At 42.4% G+C, this 17,838-nt stretch overlaps 1 protein-coding gene across 4 annotated transcripts in view; it reads left to right on the top strand.

Annotated features, from left to right (window-relative positions):
- Positions 1-1,430: 1,430 nt before the first annotated feature.
- The window catches only part of GON4L (gon-4 like), a 393,663-nt gene continuing 377,255 nt past the window's right edge, over positions 1,431-17,838 (top strand). For 3 of the 4 annotated variants that reach the window (XM_069218468.1, XM_069218469.1, XM_069218466.1), the window contains exons 1-2: positions 1,431-1,561; positions 6,997-7,449. In XM_069218468.1, coding sequence (XP_069074569.1) covers positions 7,020-7,449 — 430 coding nt within the window. In that variant the 5' untranslated portion in view covers positions 1,431-1,561; positions 6,997-7,019. Of the gene's footprint in view, positions 1,562-5,157; positions 5,215-6,996; positions 7,450-17,838 lie in introns of all 4 variants that reach the window. The other variant, XM_069218467.1, reaches the window with a different exon arrangement.

The following is a 17,838-nucleotide window of genomic DNA, read 5'->3' as shown; positions in this document are numbered from 1 at the left end:
GCTACGCACCAAGGTTTTAAGTGGTTAGTGGGAAAAGTGATGGTGTGGCCACGTATCATATGGGATAAAGTACCCCACTGCCATACATGGTACGGATATTAAAGGCACCTCGCAGCTCATTAATCTTGTGAAGGAACTCACCTTTGGCTTCATTCCTCTATTATGAGCTCCTCGATTACTTGCAATATCCTTATAAATATGGCTCCTGGTTTCATGATATTTATTTTTTTAACATTTATGTCTGTATTTATGGATATTTATTTTTTAGCCAGCGTATCTGTATTTATCCACATTCACTTTGTGTTCTATGAATAAATACATTTGTGAAATGGTATATTTCCACATGTAATTAACTAATAAAGGTGCACTCATACTTTGGCACCTGTCGTGTTTCAGCAAATTAAGTAGCCAAATATAACATAACAATACACCCTCAGGTAAATATTCACATTATTCTACACATGGATGTTGACATATGTGGATAGTTTAGGAAATATCACTCTGTTTTTAACTCCCTACACCATCTATCTGCTAAGCTGTTAGCAGGGAATTGATGAAAGACTGCATCAAAAGTCACTGAAAAGAATCCCAATTATCTGTATTTTTCCATATTTTAAAATAAATTTAGACAGGAAACTCATTTTTGTCTGTATTTATCTGTAAAAATCAGTAAAAATGGAAAACAGGGAGCCTTGCTTATAATACACAGCAGGGAGCATTTTATCCCTTATATTATGACATTTATTCTTTTTGCCAAACTTTTTCAAGGCAGAATTTGTAAGCTAAATGTACTTAGGCTGTCTATTGTGAGCTGTCTGCTATAGCACTGTAATGGTATAGCTTCGCAGCACTGTGGCACTTAACACACCTAAGGGCATGCTAGTCCCATATCACGGGCGATTATTGCATAAAATGTGGATTTGCTGCATTTGCCATATAATCCATCATCTGACACATAATTTGCACATTTTAACAAAAAAATATTTCTACCTAAAATGTATCAAAATATATAAAAAACGTGGTGACTTTCTGAGCACCTGGAAGACTTTTAACAAAGGTTGACTAGTCAACTTTCAGTCGTTTATTGCCAAATTGGTATCAATGTGAACTCTTGCCACTGTTGCTATTTAAAATTGCACAATGATGAAGTAATACTCATAAAATGTGCTGCATTGTGCCGCATACATTGCTTTCCTTGCCGAAGACTTTAGGTAACCTTGCCGCATAATCTGCTTTCCTCTACCGCATAACTCCAATGGTCCTGCCCGTAACCCAACCCCTTACCGCGGGAGACAAGCCGTGCGGGGGATTGGCGAACGCTCACCATTACACTGCCAGGCTGTCACGTGACGGAGGGTGGTTGCTATGGATCCCAAAGGGCCTTCATTAATGGGAACTAGTCGCTTGCACAGCGGAACCTCAGCTGCGGCTCCTGTTTCCGGGCGGACCGGAAGTACACTCTTCTGTTGCGCGCGCTGTATTCTGGGGACAGTACAGGCTCCAGGTTTCCGTCCGCGGAAGCAAAGGCGACCCGTTAAATGGGAGAGCGGGGCATAGCGAGGTATGTGCGACAGTCAACCGACGCGCCGCCAGAGCCGCGGAATGGGTGCCGCTGAGCGGAAGCTGGGGCGTAGCGGAGTCAGATAAATGTAACACGTCGCGCCAGTGCCTTTCATTTGTACTGAAGCAGAGTACTTTTCCTGTTTACGATGTACCTAGGTGTCAATAAACGGAAGTCACGGAATGACTCTGGTATAACTAGCGCGGATTACAAACAGTGGCCGTTCTTACTGCAGTGTTGTGAGAAGCGAGGCAGCCAGACCCCTGAAGCCATTGGGCTCAGGAGCGGAGAGTTTTCTATTAATAGGTTTGGTTGATGCGCGTTCGGTCAATGCGAAGAAAGACGTTTCTAGTATAGAAGTCACTGCCACGTTTTTATCGGCTAAAGGAACTTATCCTCCGGGACCCATAGATGGCAATTTTTCAGGTCCATGCTTCATGTGCCGCTGCAGTCCATTTTTTTTCTTTGCATTCTGGGACTTGTAGTCCTGGTACATAATAGCATAAACGACGCTACAAGTTCCAGAATAAAAAAAAAAATGACTTTAGCAGCATATCACGCATGGGCCTTGGAAGCTTGGCAGGGCTATGTGCAGAACATTTTTTAACGTTGAGTCTCTTCTTTCATAAGTGTGTAGCTGTGCCTTTTTGTTGCACATACTCTAAAATCTTCCAGTAAAGTCAACAAAAGCATTTAGCATAAGTTCCAGTCAGAATCGTTTCTAAATTGACTTGGTGGTTGCAAGAAAAGATCAATCTGCTGTTTCCTTTCAGTGTTGAAGTTCCTTAAAAACACGGCAAAGCCAGAATGTGGAGTATTAATCAAAAATCCTCAAACATGTTTTCATATTTAGCCGTAAGCCAACACAGTAAACGGAGGTGTATTTGTGGGTGTTCCCAGGGCTACACTGGCCGTAACGTGCATTTTCCCGGGAGGCTGGAAGGATGGATGCTGGTTTTGCAGCAGTGCTGCAATATTGCCCCCCTCCCCCAATAACAAAAGAAGCAGTGATTCACACTTGAACCTTCCCACAACCCCAAGGGGTGGCCTGACAAAATTGCCAGGGCTGCTTTGGGTTTATAGTCCGACCCTGGGTGCTTTCACAGGTATGGCAAACTTTGCCACAAAGATCGGGGTTCCTCAAAGTCCTCTATGTTGCTGTAGCATGCCAGCTTATTCCGGTCTACTGATTAGTCTGTACCAATGTTGGAGCAAAACCCTTAAATTGGGGTTAGTGTTCCTTGAGTGCGACAAATCTGGATTTGGATTGCACTCCTGGGAGAGGCAGGCTCGGGTGCAACTTTTGGCTATCCTAGGGTTTGTCCTTTTTGGTGCCCGACGGACGACTGGTAGTGGCAAAACTTATTCAGTGGCTACCAACTGGTCTGTGTGGGCTACGTCAGCTCTTTTGTCCCTGGAGCTGGTTCCAGGAGATCAGCTGACTGATCTTTTGAGTCACTGCTGTAGGTTAGGGCTGGAAATCAACTTTTCCCCCAAGCCAGGACTTGGTCGTAAGGAGCTTGGTAGCCCACCCTAGAGGTGTGGCCACCAGAGGGCTACATTCCCATGGTAGAACTGGTTTGAGGACAAGTTTTCTCTCCTTCACCCTCTCGCCACTTTGTCTGCAGGAACAAAAGGCATCCTGCTCAGTGGTGTTTGTACAACTTCTCTTACAATGGTGGCTTCACCTTTTGAAGCTCGCCTTTTGGGCTAACATCCCGAGTGGCCATCCTAGGAGAGGAGGTGATGTCTCACTCTATGCAACTGCTTTTGTTCCTGTGCTTGGGACTGCCTTTGTTCCTGTGCTGGGGAGTTGCTCACACTGCTCCCCAGGTGGTCAGAAAGCTGTCTGTGTGCCAAAGCCGTCGTGAGGCCACTAAGCTAGCTGTAGTACTGAGTGACAACTTTCTTAAAGTTGCTTAACTTTAATAGTGGTATTAAATTAGTTGTGGGCATCAGGTTGAGTTTAATTCCAAAATTAATTTGATACCGTACATGACCTAGTTAGGTAGTTCCATTCTGGAGTTAGCGTGGTTGGGGTCAGAGGGCCTACTAACTTTATCGACAGCAAATCAACAATTTGGAAGTGTTGCTGTTAAGATACGTTAAATATATATATGGTCTGCTTAACAAAATACAGCTCCACCATAGGGCTGTACAGGCCTTTCTTAGGAGAGCCACATAGATTATTAAGGGATAGGGTAGCTTTGGAGCGAATGGCAAAGTTGACCTGGCAGTGAAAACATTATCCTGAAATGGCAGGCTGGGGGCCATTTTGTACTTTGTCACACTCAGGATGGCACAAATTATGCTGCAGCCGTGAGTGGACGCTCTCCGTTACATGCCCTGGGTACCATATACTAGGGACTTACAAGTAAGTCAGTCCTTTGCCAATTGGGTATGTCCAGTTTGACATGCAATTTATAAAGGGTCAGAATTTTGGCACTTAGCTTTGGTTAGCAGGCCTCAGTGCACTCTGTGTTGAAAAACCTTCATTGTCAGTCTGGGAATTTGGAGGTAAATTTGCAAAAAGAGGCATTTCCTTACAGAAATAATAAGTAAAATGACCCAGTTTTATAAGGATGCACCCCACCCTTTGAAGAGACAGTCTCTGGAGCTCAAATCTCTGGTGTTTATATGCTATTCCTCAACAGTGTGTGATTGCTTTGCCCTGCTATCCAGTACCCATATGCTCTGCACCCTATTGTCAAATTGTTACTCTCAAGTGACACCAGTGTGATGTTTATCGCTATAGTCAGTACCAAAATAAATGACTTTTAAACATATTTGTACACCAATCATCTATATGGAAACCGCTGCAAAAGGATGTTAGACGCCAAAATACTGTGACCCATAGAAATCACATTGTAATTGTAGTGATCATATAAATCTTTGTTAAATGTTTAATTTCATCTGAAAATCATGTTACAATTCCGAAGAACTACTGGAAAGGCATCTAGTGGATCAGTGGTGCTGGACCAGTTTTCAGAGTGGAGTTGCTGCCAATAATGTTATGACTGAAGTCGTAGTGATTGTAAAACATGCAAGCATTGCTCAGAAAAACAAGCATAGCAAATATGTCAGGCCCATTCAGCTAGAGAGTGCTATGGGTGTGGTTTGTAGTTGGTGGTGTACTTTAGAGCACTGGCGAGGTAGCGCATTGTCATTTATCCAACATATTTTCCATTCAAATGGCCTCCAAATTTCCATAGACATGAAGTTTTACTGGTAAAACTATGTAGCGCACACATGTAAATGGGTTGTAATCGGGTTTCAGTGAATATTTATCACTTGCTTATCACCAAGTAAAGTATCTTGATGTGTTTTTTTTTTTTTTTTAAAGGGGCGAGCACAAATCACTCTGTCCCCTGTTGTAATCTCTCTTTGGGCTTGTAACCACACTCACGTCATTCACTTTTATTGGCTCGTGGGCTTGCCTTTTAAAATCCGCTTGCTTTCATTAGTGAAAGGCATGCATACGTCATGCCTTTTCCCGTGTTTAGCCCTCCTCGAGCGGACCGAACAACTATTGAAAACATAAGAAGCTTGATGTTTTCCGTCTGGTTTCTGAACAACTTTTTCTCTTTATTTCGCAGCACGATCTCACTGGGCAGTAGTCGAACGCTTTGCATGACATTGATCCTATTTCATAGGTAATTGCACTTTTGCCGGTTATATGGATAGCTGCACTTTTGCTGATAGGTTTCACTGCAAGGGAATTTTCATTTCCCTTTGTGTGCCTGCTCTGCGCTGATGGTGGCCATCGGTTTGCTTATGTGAAACTTTTACTGTTCAGTTTATATGGCAAGAAAAGTCAGTTTAGTTATGTGAAACTGTTTTGCTTTAAATTTTCAATTTAGGTGTCAAGAGAAGTCCAGTTAGGAGTTTACAATGCTAATTGCACTAAACTCGAGCAAACACAAGACCCATTGTATTGCAAATTCTTCTTTTTTTTTTTTTTTAATCGTCTTGAAATGTACTTCGTTGTTGTTTGCCTAACAACTGATATATTTTTTAAATATGTGTGTAGAATAAATGTTTTGTGGTACAAAAAACTGACATCCTACAGCCTTTTTTTCTTCCTCTTCCCCAGCAAAATTGTCACCTGGGTCACTTTTACAAACTCCTTTGACTTGGAAGTCCAGCAAATGTGACAAGATAAATACAGTCTTTAAAAAGATCTTTATTGCTCATTCATCTTCTGAACTCCAGCATGGTTATTTTTGGAGGTGCTGCAGCAGTCCTGCACCCCTACTTTCAGCACCTATGTAGCGGACCTGAGGATTTGCAACTCAGTGGGCACATTTAGACGTGGTAGTTGTAGAGTGGTGTAACTGTGGAGCAGTGCAGTAAAGTTTGTAGGGTAAGGGTTTTATGGAAGCAACATATGTTATTTACTGGTGTAAGAGGGCCTATAAAGGGCACAAGCATGTGAAAGGATAATGGTCTTGGTGCAACCAGTTGTGCACTTGATTTTGTTATGATGTTCAGGTGAGAGAGGATGTAAAGAGCCAGGGTAGTGTGGTATTTTAGGAATTGGCACTTGTGATAAATACACATGTTTATATTCTAAGTATGTATTAGGGCTCAGGTAGTGTGTCCCATGGGAATGTGGATATGTAGAGCAATAGGGTGGATGTGAAAGTTTCTGAAGCATCATAAATTGTTGGGTTTACAGCATACAAAAATGCATATTTGCCGGAAACAGTGCAGGAGATAAAGGCTAGCTTAACAACATATCCACAAGTTTACACAGGGGTGTTAATTGTATTGGTGTTCGTTGATCTAATTTACCTGTGGTGCACAATAATCATGAAGTCCCCAGGTTGTTTCACAGTATCCCTTATTACCCATGTCAGAAGATGCTTTAATTCGGTATCCCAATATGCCAATATGGCACTTCCCTGGTCTCCTCATCTGAACCACTATTTGCTGTTAGAGCCCTCTGACTAGTTTCTATTCCTGTATTGATTTGTGCCGTCTTTTTAATAAATCCTTTTGGCTTTCAGATCCAAACTGCTTTCTTTTTAAGAGACTGCAAAATGTCAAAAATTGTTATTATTGCAGGGCAGTAGTAATCTTTGATTTGTGCAGCCAGTACAGTAATTTGATATACATTAAAAATGCTTGTTCGAATTTAAATGACCAACCAAGGCTTAAAAAATTACAGTGAGTTGAAATCTTGTACATGATTGTGTGTTTTCACTCTTTCATTACATTCATTCACACCCGTGCTTAGCTGACGTTCTCTGCTGCCTTTCTATGTACTTTTGACTTTCCATACCAGATTTCCCTTGACTTCGAAGCTCATGATTGCACATCTCCAAGTCCCAGACCACAATAACCTTGAATGTATTTGAAAATTAGTACATTTTGAAACCATCTGTACCAAAGCGACTCCTCAGGTTATATATTGACCTCACTTTATGTTTTAGAGTAAAAGCCTGCAGTCACAAAGATGCTGCCCTGCAAGAAGAGAAAGTTTATGGAACCCTCAGATGCAGAGTCAAATCCAAAAGTCCCCCATACAGAAGAAATCACGACCTTGGAAAGAGAACACATGCATACCCAGACTATTAAACTAAGTCCAGAAAGAACTGTACAAGGAGAATTAAAAAGTGATGAAGACCTTGCACGCACTGCTCGGCAGGAGAAAGCACATGGCTTGAACTGTCAGGAAAAGCCCCAAGACAGCACTGACCCTGGAAACACCGGAGGGACATCTACCGCAACACAGGGTGGTATTTTAAAGACTTCAGGTGGCCTCACTGAAATTTCTGCAAGGATTGCAGAAGAAAAAAAACTTGAATCAGACTGCGGAAAATGCCGACATGAATGTCCCTCCCACACAACGGAGACAGAGACCCCAGCTGAGTGCTCATCAGAAGGTAACTCACATTAAGTGTATAATTTCTGTGATGTAGGATTTATTTTTTGGATCCTGTAAGCAATCAAACACTTGGCCCCTGATATATTTCACCTCCTTGCTGTTCTCTGACACAGTTCAAGTGAAGACACATACGTTTCTTTGTTACCTTTGTGGAACACTGGTGCTAGAACACAAGACACAAAGTAACCTATTTTGTTTCTTCTTGAAAGGGGCCAAAGAGTGAAAAACTTAATGGCTTCCATGTGATACAGTTTAGTTAATAGGTTGTAAAGAAGTGACAGACGTTACAGTCTTTCAAGAATTGGCAACAAGGCCAACATGTCTCTTATATTGGCTTTGCCAGTTAAGACTTGTGTGTCAATGCTTTTGATTTGTCATCCTATGTGTGTAATTATATGTAAACTCGATGAGAATTTTTTTTTGATCAACGTTAGAATGAATGAATTTAGTTTTTCCTCTCATTCTATGAAATTAGAAAGTAACATCGTGGGTGTGCTTTGAACGAAGTGTATCGTCCTTGTGCTATCCCTAAATGTCCTACGCAAGCCCTTTGAAATGCCATCGGCTACGTTCAGTTAATCCAGCAGATGGCCGCTTTTCTGGAGAAAAATGAGAAGATGGCGTTGGGCACTAAGGGCCTCATTACTAGTCTGCCGGTCGGACTAGCCAACCGCCAGACTTGCACTGAGGAGACCGCCGTGGAGCTGGTGGCCTTCCCACCAGCCCCATTACAGGGTTTCCACTGGGCTGCCAGGTGGAAACAAAAGTTCCATGGGCAGTGCAGGGCCCCCTGTGGTCAGACTGCCACAAGGAGGCTGACGTTAAGTAGAGTTGTAATCAGCCAGGCAGCGTTAAACTTAGCTCCGCCCTGGCTGAGTATAGCTCAGACCACCGTCGGGAACCATGTTCCTGGCGAGGATGGTGGTCCTCAGACGGTCCGACAGCCAGGGTCATAATGTGGCAGTCGGCCTGCCACAGTTGCAGCAGTCTGACCGTCACCGTGAGGCTTGCGGTCCTTGGTCCACCAGACACGTAATGAGGCCCTTAGCCTTTTTATTTTGTTGTTTCATTAAGTGTCTATTCTGCAACATTTGTTCAGGTTCACAGTGCGATATTCCTCAATGTCCTATGTCAACAGATAGGAGAGAAAAGGTAAATCCTGATCGCTTTATCGTTTTCGTTCTGATTGAGACCCGTTTTGAGCTTCTATTTTTGTGCTGATAATCTGGTTTCTGATATAAATAAGCAGGTGCCAAAAATATTTGGGTTGTTTATTGCCATGTTTAATTTAATCTGTGAGCCTGATTTCATTACCTGAAGTATTAAATGTTCTTCTTCCTCGTTACCTAAACATTAAATATATTCTTCCACGTTGGAATGACAGCTTTGGTGTGTCCGAGGATGATAAATGTTCAAAGCTGTACTGTGCCAACTTAGCTGCAACGTTGAGGGCTACAGTTCGCTGAGTCATAAAGGGACTGTAGGGGCTGTGTTTTTTTTTTCTCTCCACTGAATACGTTCTGCTGCGAGTTGGTTGATGAGAATTCTGCTTGTTTCGGTATAAATGATAGCTTTTATTGTGGTCACCCATTTGTAGTAGTCTGTTGTTGCTAGTACACTTGCTCAATGACATTTTACGCATGCATAAAATATAGAGGTGGTTCTTGTAAAGTTTTGCAGTGATGTTATGTGCGCTGCATGTGTCACCGAACGCTTCTTTCTCACTCCATGGACTTTGGTTTAGATGCTTGTTACAGTTTGCTGGTTCTTGTGATATTAGTGCTGACACTTCAGTTCTGCCGAGCGCACCACAGTAAATCAAGCACACCTATCACCATTGCTTGATGGATATGGTTTGGATGTTTATAAAGGTATTCTATTTAACCTGATATTAATTACTGAGATCTTCGAACAGTAGTTGTATGCCTCAACTGATGGATGATTGCTTGTACGCACTCTACAGCTGCTAACATGATGAAGTATGCACACACCTGTGACATGATATAGCTGTCGTTTTTAGGTCGAGCATAGCAGCCCTGTTTTTCTAACGTTTTGTTATCTGTGTGGGCTTTTAACCACACCCACGGCACGGCCATCACTATCACTCGTTCATGGGTTTTACGTTGGTATTATTATTTTCTTTCTTCAAAACCTGTCCCCATCTATTGCTGTTGTGTGATACTTGAGTTTAGTGCCTTGGAGGAAACACTTTAACATTTGTATACTGTGACTGGAAACTGTCTTCACTCAGTTAGCGCTCTGAAGACTGCAGGCAGACAGTGAACTGATATAGTGGGGGCATGTGTGTAGGGAGAATGGTATGAGTAGATATGTTTTTTTTATTGTGTAGAGTTTTTGAGTGATGTTCCTTATTTCGGTAGTAATTGAAGTTGTGTTGACCAAGATCAGTGAGGATTTTGGTCTTTTACTGTACATTGGTCAGGTATGGTAATGTGGTGTACTGAGTAGCACTTCAGTGTTGTATACACCATTCCTTCGATGTATGGAGCTGTGCATTTTAACTATCAGAAAATTTACGTTTTGTAGATATTGATTGATGTTGTGTGGAGATATTGGCTTACGTGTCACTTGAGAGTTATCTACTACAAAGCTGTTGCTTATCACATAGAATATTCTTTATTAATTATGCAACTTATTGCCTTTTGTATATTTTGTTTCTGCAGAGCTCATGTTGTTGGAAGCATATTTGCGGACTTCCCCCCCCCCCCCCCACCCCCCAACCAAACAAATAGATGCTCTCCATGAAAGCTATTATTTTATCAAGGTTTTGATGAAATGAGTTTAAGTTTTGGTGCTGTGCCAGTTGTGTGTCACTAGCAGGAATGGTTCAAGCAGTGACATGTTGACTTTTATTTTAAGGCAAATTCTCAATATTAGGAAGAAGGTATGTATCTAATTTATTTGTAGCTAATTTTGTATTTGGCCCAACTTTTTTTTTTTTTTTTTTTTTTTTAAACTCCATGTGAGTTTTGGGTGTTATTTGTGAGGAAGAATACTAAAGTTGTCAAGGAGAGAGCTGGTGTCCAATTTTTTTTTTGTCTCCTCCTCCCCCCAAATTATAATATAATATTGGTGGAATGATAGAGTCGAGGACTGCTAATTCACTTAGAAGTGTAAGGGCAGCACCCTCTGGAGATTTCTTATCTAGCAGACTTTCTTTATGGGCCCTGGGTAGTAGTCTTCTCAATCAAAGAATTAAGATTTTTGTATAGGTTAGCTATGAGGGCGGGAAATCTGAACAAAATTCTATTTATGGTTGACCATTGATTTATTGCCTAGTGTGTGTTGGATTAGTAGGCTGTTTTTTTTCCCCATAGTATTACTAATTTATGTGGCAAAATGTATTTTATGAAAATAGTGCTCCATTTTATCTGGAATATTTGCAGTGTACATTATCTATTGTATTGTGTGCTGAAGTACTGTGCCCTTCGTGTCATTCAGTTAAAGTGAACATTTGTTCATTGCCAGGTCTGAGAACAATTAGCCTAAACTGGCACTGCTAGCAAACTATGTAGCCTCAAAGAAGCATATTAGGTATGGTTTGTCTTTAAATTGTATGTTGTTGCACACCAAATTTGTTGTCTTGGGCTGGGAGGACAGGCAAAACTGCAAGTATATTTGTGATGCACTAAAGGCCTTGCTTGGTAACCTAAACTACTAAATCTTTGAGGCAACAATGTTCCATTACAGCCTTCTCAAAATGATATCAAGCAAGTGTGATTTCTGCAAAGCATCACAGGAGAGTGTTCATAGTTGCCTGTTTGCTACAGTGCTTTGTAATAGTATATGGTTGGACATGATTTTCAGAAGGGATATGATAGTTTTCTGCAAATGTAAAATGTTTTAGTATTTTTCAATTCTCTTTTTCCCAAGAAAGGCAGTGGGTATATTGCACTGCAATAATATGGTGATAGATTCAGTAATCTTCAAATATTATACAAGGCATAGCACCCACTCCTTATACATAGACACTGCTCCTTTTTAAGCAAGTGTTAAAATGTGTTTATTCTTTTCAAAAGTAGTATTGGTGTCTTCATAAACTGGACCTGGTCAACCTCTTTGGGTCTTAAGGCATATTGCTTTTTGTTTGTGCTGCCATTACAAGTTTGAGGTACCCTGTTGTGCTTAAGTGAAATCTGCTTTTGTTTGACCATGATGCAGAAAAAGGCAATGGTACGGTGTGCTCTCTGTCAGGCATTCTGGGTTGGTGGGTTGTAAGTCTAGAGGGAAATTTCAACAACTTAATGTGCTGTGATTGATTTGCAAAATAGGAGTCAGATAATCTCAGGACTATTCTGCAGGGTCCCATATTACTTCTAAGGCTCTTTGAAAGGAGATATGGCTAACTCTTGGACATTGCTGCTTGGTCAAGAAGACACCGTACTTGACAATTCTTTAGTTCCCTCTCTGTCCAGTGTTTGCTTATTGTTACAATCAGTGTTTTACTACTGTTCGCCCTATTTGATGTTCAAGTTATTTTTAGATTCACTTGCAAGAACATATTCCTAGTAGGTATTTTTTTTTTCTCTCTTGCCATGCCTTTTTTGTGCAGCATTTTGTAGCCACCATTTTTTACATGTCATTTTCAGTATGAACAGACATCAGAAAATGAATGGCAGTAATTTAGGGGTAATTTCCCTTTGAGGGTGGTTAACAGGATTTCCAATACTGGTGAGAACTAATGGTCAATGTTACATTTTAGACTTGTTTTAATTCATAGTTTTATCTGAACCCCCGCTGCTAAATATAGATATTGCTCTCTATCTTAATTAGGGAGATTATATGGTTGCGATCTAATGACCTTTGTGGATGTTACACAGATGATCATCAGAAGGAAGGAACACAAGCAGGAAAACTGTTTATGATTGAACTCTGACAAGACAGAGGCTGTGATAATCCACAAGGCCACTGGAAATTGCAAGTTTACGTCTGTCGCATTTTCAGCATAATTATGGATTTGCTAGATGTAGGAAGTTGGCTCTGTATGCACTATTTCAAAGTAAGGAATAGTATGCACAGAGTCCAAGGGTTCTCCTTAGAGGTAAGATAGTGGCAAAAAGAGATAATACTAATGCTCTATTTTGTGGTAGTGTGGTCGAGCAGTAGGCTTATCAAAGGAGTAGTGTTAAGCATTTGTTGTACATACACACAGGAAATAAATGAGGAACACACACTCAGAGACAAATCCAGGCCAATAGGTTTTTGTATAGAAAAATATATCCACCGTTGGGGGTTCAGAGCAACCCCAAAGTCACCACACCAGCAGCTCAGGGCCGGTCAGGTGCAGAGTTCAAAGTGGTGCTCAAAACGCATAGGCTTCAATGGAGAGAAGGGGGTGCCCCGGTTCCAGTCTGCCAGCAGGTAAGTACCCGTGTCTTCGGAGGGCAGACTCAGGGGGGTTTTGTAGGGCACCGGGGGGGACACAAGCTCACACAAAAAAGTACACCCTCAGCGGCACTGGGGCGGCCGGGTGCAGTGTGCAAACACGCGTCAGATTTTCAATAGGTTTCAATGAGAGACCAAGGGGTCTCTTCAGCGATGCAGGCAAGGGGGGGGGGCTCCTCGGGGTAGCCACCACCTGGGCAAGGGAGAGGGCCTACTGGGGGTCACTCCTGCACTGGAGTTCCGATCCTTCAGGTGCTGGGGGCTGCGGGTGCAGGGTCTTTTCCAGCCGTCGGGATTTTAGAGTCAGTCAGTCGCGGTCAGGGGGAGCCTGGGGATTCCCTCTGCAGGCGTCGCTGTGGGGGCACAGGGTGGACAACTTTGGTTACTCACAGTCTCGGAGTCGCCGGAGGGTCCTCCCTGAGGTGTTGGTTCTCCACCAGTCGAGTCTGGGTCGCCGGGTGCAGTCTTGCAAGTCTCACGCTTCTTGCGGTTGATTGCAGGGGTCTTTAAATCTGCTCCTCTGGATACAAAGTTGCAGTCTTTGTTGAACAGGGCCGCTGTTCTCGGGAGTTTCTTGGTCTCGTGGAAGCAGGGCAGTCCTCTGAGGATTCAGAGGTCGCTGGTCCCAGGGAAAGCGTCGCTGGAGCAGTTTTCTTTGGAAGGCAGGAGACCGGCCGGTAGGACTGGGGCCAAAGCAGTTGGTGTCTTCTTTCTTCTTCTGCAGGGGTTTTCAGCTCAGCAGTCCTCTTCTTCGGTAAGTTGCAGGAATCTAAATTCTTAGGTTCAGGGGAGCCCCTAAATACAAGATTTAGGGGTGTGTTTAGGTCAGGGAGGGCAGTAGCCAATGGCTACTAGCCCTGAGGGTGGCTACACCCTCTTTGTGCCTCCTCCCAAGGGGAGGGGGTCCCATTCCTATCCTATTGGGGGGATCCTCCATCTGCAAGATGGAGGATTCCTAAAAGTCAGAGTCACTTCAGCTCAGGTTGCCTTAGGGGCTGTCCTGACTGGCCAGTGACTCCTCCTTGTTTTTCTCATTATCTCCTCCGGCCTTGCCGCCAAAAGTGGGGCCATGGCCGGAGGGGGCGGGCAACTCCACTAGCTGGAATGCCCTGTGGCGCTGGAACAAAGGGGGTGAGCCTTTGAGGCTCACCGCCAGGTGTTACAGCTCCTGCAAGGGGGAGGTGATAGCATCTCCACCCAGTGCAGGCTTTTTTACTAGCCACAGAGTGACAAAGGCACTCTCCCCTTGTGGCCAGCAACATGTCTCGAGTGTGGCAGGCTGCTCAAACCAGTCAGCCTACACAGGTAGTTGGTTAAGGTTTCAGGGGGCAACTCTAAGGTGCCCTCTGGGGTGTATTTCACAATAAAATGTACACTGGCATCAGTGTGCATTTATTGTGCTGAGAAGTTTGATACCAAACTTCCCAGTTTTCAGTGTAGCCATTATGGTGCTGTGGAGTTCGTGTTTGACAGACTCCCAGACCATATACTCTTATGGCTACCCTGCACTTACAATGTCTAAGGTTTGGCTTAGACACTGTAGGGGCACAGTGCTCATGCACTGGTGCCCTCACCTTATGGTATAGTGCACCCTGCCTTAGGGCTGTAAGGCCTGCTAGAGGGGTGACTTATCTATACTGCATAGGCAGTGTGAGGTTGGCATGGCACCCTGAGGGGAGTGCCATGTCGACTTACTCGTTTTGTCCTCACCAGCACACACAAGCTGGCAAGCAGTGTGTCTGTGCTGAGTGAGGGGTCCCCAGGGTGGCATAAGCTGTGCTGCAGCCCTTAGAGACCTTCCCTGGCATTAGGGCCCTTGGTACCAGGGGTACCAGTTACAAGGGACTTACCTGGATGCCAGGGTGTGCCAATTGTGTAAAATAAAAGTACAGGTTAGGGAAAGAACACTGGTGCTGTGGCCTGGTTAGCAGGCCTCAGCACACTTTCAAATCAAAACATAGCATCAGCAAAGGCAAAAAGTCAGGGGGTAACCATGCCAAGGAGGCATTTCCTTACACTAGATTTGGCACATTATCTATCATATGTTGCATTATCTGCAAATTTGACCAGAAAATTATCTTGCTCAAAATCGATCAAAGGTTGCTAAAACGCAGCTACACCCTTTGCCTCACAGTAGAAGCCATTCTCAAATGTTGACTCGTCCCCTCTTTGTTACTTATGGCAAAATAATGAAGTCATACAATCGAAAAATTTACCAAATTACACAATAGAATTTGCATTTTCTTGCTGCACAACTTGTTTCTTAACTACCACATAATTCCAGTGGCCATGATAATAGTAGGCTCTCCATCCATTTGGTCAAAGCAGTGGCGGCAAAATTCCTAAAGACCTTGTCCAACCACTGTAAGTGATGTTTGCAACCTTGGGTTTATATTTGATGACTAACTTCACTGTTTTAGGAAAATGTCTAACATAGTTTTTACTTGCTTCCTTCTTTTAAAGAAAACATGAATTGTAATTGCTCTCCTTGGCATAGATTTACCACCTTGCAGGACACCATGGGATCACAGCAGAATAATTTTAACTCCTTATAGTTAGTGCCCCAAAAGTACTCAATACCCAAAATACAGATATTTCATCCCATGGCAGCTAGAGCCTCATTGAACCTGCCATAAACTATGCCCATCTGCGGATACTTAGATAAGTACATTGGCTACCTGTTAAAATAAAATAAGATTCTAAATCTTTGAATCCTAGCTTCTAAATTTACTCTACGGCCATCTTTGGCCCATGTGTTAAGTTTGTTGAGGACATGATTCAGACCTATGTTCCAGCTCATTAACTGAGCTTCTCCTCTACTTTCTTCCTAATAAGAGAATGAAACAAGCTGTTCCTTCTACTATGCAGCATTACAGATGCTTAATGACTTGCTAGTACATTAAGGTGTAACCAGTAATCATCTGTCCTTCAGGAAAGTGTTAAATCCCTAGCTAAATAAATAATGTTTTAAGGAGTTAACACCACCCGGATACCTTATTGTTAATCATACGCTCAAAAAACTACAATCGCAGCTAGGAATTCCTCTAACACGCTCTGCTTAGATTACAACTGTAAAGCTATGGTGAAATGTTGATTAGTGTATTTCAGTATTTTGTATTAGAGATCAACACAGTTTTCCTATTATGGTGTATAATTTGATGCCACCCAGCCAATCTCGTAGCAGTACAAACTTAGGTTAAAACCTCGATTTTTTTTTTTTTTTTTTTTTAATGCAAGCCTATGTTTGACACGAAAAGATGTTGCCAGAATGTACATGGAATATTGTGACTACTAGCAGGATTTCCGGCAAAAGTATAACTCTTCCAATAGCGGGTGCAGATATATTTTCTCACATATAACTTAAAAGGCTTTGTGCTGCCTTAACCCTGTCTCCTGTGATTCTTTTGACTGTTTGTGCAACTGTGACATGGCTAAATCAATCTCTGCACCACTCTTAACTTTTGACCCAATTGTTCAGCAGATCTTTGTTTAAAAAAAAACAAAAAAACACTTAAAGGGCACCTTTTCACTCTGTAAACAGATGGAGAGATAGACTAGACAGCTTGTTCCAAGATGTTCTTATGTCTTATGTATCATCTCTTCTCTTGATTCTGCCATGTGCGTTCTGTGCCTTTTAGGTCGAGCGTGCTAGCGCTTCGACCTGTTGAAATATTGTGGGCTTTTAACCATGCCAATCTCATGCCCATCACTTCCATTTGCTCCAGGGCTTGCCTTTCAAAAATCACTTGATGTCTTTAGTAAGTGCTTTAGGTGTGTCCCGCCTGAGGTTGTTTTTGTTTTTGTCACACCTTGCAGACTGCCCCTGTTAAGTGGATTATTGCACGATTGCTGATATACTTCAGCGTGGGTGAACAATTCTTTTTTTTGTCCCTCCTGTTCTTGCTGCATGGTGGCCATGGAACCCCCAGCGCGAACAGGCACAACAGCGTGGTCTGGATCGGCAGTATTGGCGCGCTGGTCACATTGTTCTCAGTTACCTAATCAGATTCATTTATTGTGGCTCTCCCCTTAAAACACTTGAAATTGGTAAATGCTTTATGCAAAACTGAAATTCTCAAAGCGAAAGTGGCTCTTCCGGCACAGCAGGAGAGACGATACTACAATATTCACAGCATTTGGAGAAATCTCAATTCTTAATGCTTTGCAAGCTTTCTTTTTCACAACATTTTTGCTCATGTGGTGGTCCTAGGACAGTAAGACCACCACCAAAACATTCAGCACAACACACTCTTTCTGTTTAGGTCATCTCTGGGTCCCCACACTAGGTTAGTGGGGATCCCAAAACAACCCCTCCCACCATTCAGTGTCTTTTTAACTTCTCTCATGACTGTAACATTTGTTTTATAGCTGAGAGTAATTTGCTGTTTTAAGAGTCTTGTTTGTAATATAATTGTAGTAGGTCTGCTAGCGCTTAAAATAAATGTCTAATGCACTATGTCCATAGGGCTAAATGTTAGGTCATTTTCTTTTCATGTGGTTATGTCCTCTAGTGGCTAACTAGATGGTTATATGACAGATGCTATTTTCATTGTGGTGTCCTCTAAGGGCTGTTCTGAGCATTGCAGTCTTAATGCCAAACGTTTATTTCTGATAAAGGTTTTATTGGATTTATATGATAATTGTATGTGTTTTATAAATTTCTCATAATTGCACCTATGACCATGATTCAGGCCAACTTAACATACTTATTACACTCTTGATTTATTTGGGTGACCCTTCTAATTTATTGCTCTTGTTCCCCCGTTGCTGTCTTGTGTCTTTTTTTTTTTTTGGGAAGTGTATTAGCCTGTCAGCAACTTTGATGGTGGGGTGCTGAAAGTGGTATTCTATTGAAATTAGTATGGCAGATTTAAAATAGGATGCGAAATAGCAACATTTTCATTTTTGGCTGCAGATAGAGGTAGAAGTTAAATGGAAGTGCTTTAGTTATATGCAGGGCCACTGGAACTATGTGGCAATA

This window comes from Pleurodeles waltl, chromosome 12 (genome assembly GCF_031143425.1).
Source record: "Pleurodeles waltl isolate 20211129_DDA chromosome 12, aPleWal1.hap1.20221129, whole genome shotgun sequence".
Classification (NCBI taxonomy): Eukaryota; Metazoa; Chordata; class Amphibia; order Caudata; family Salamandridae; genus Pleurodeles; species Pleurodeles waltl.
Note: the sequence above shows the minus strand (reverse complement) of the source record. Positions and strands in the feature narration are given on the sequence as shown.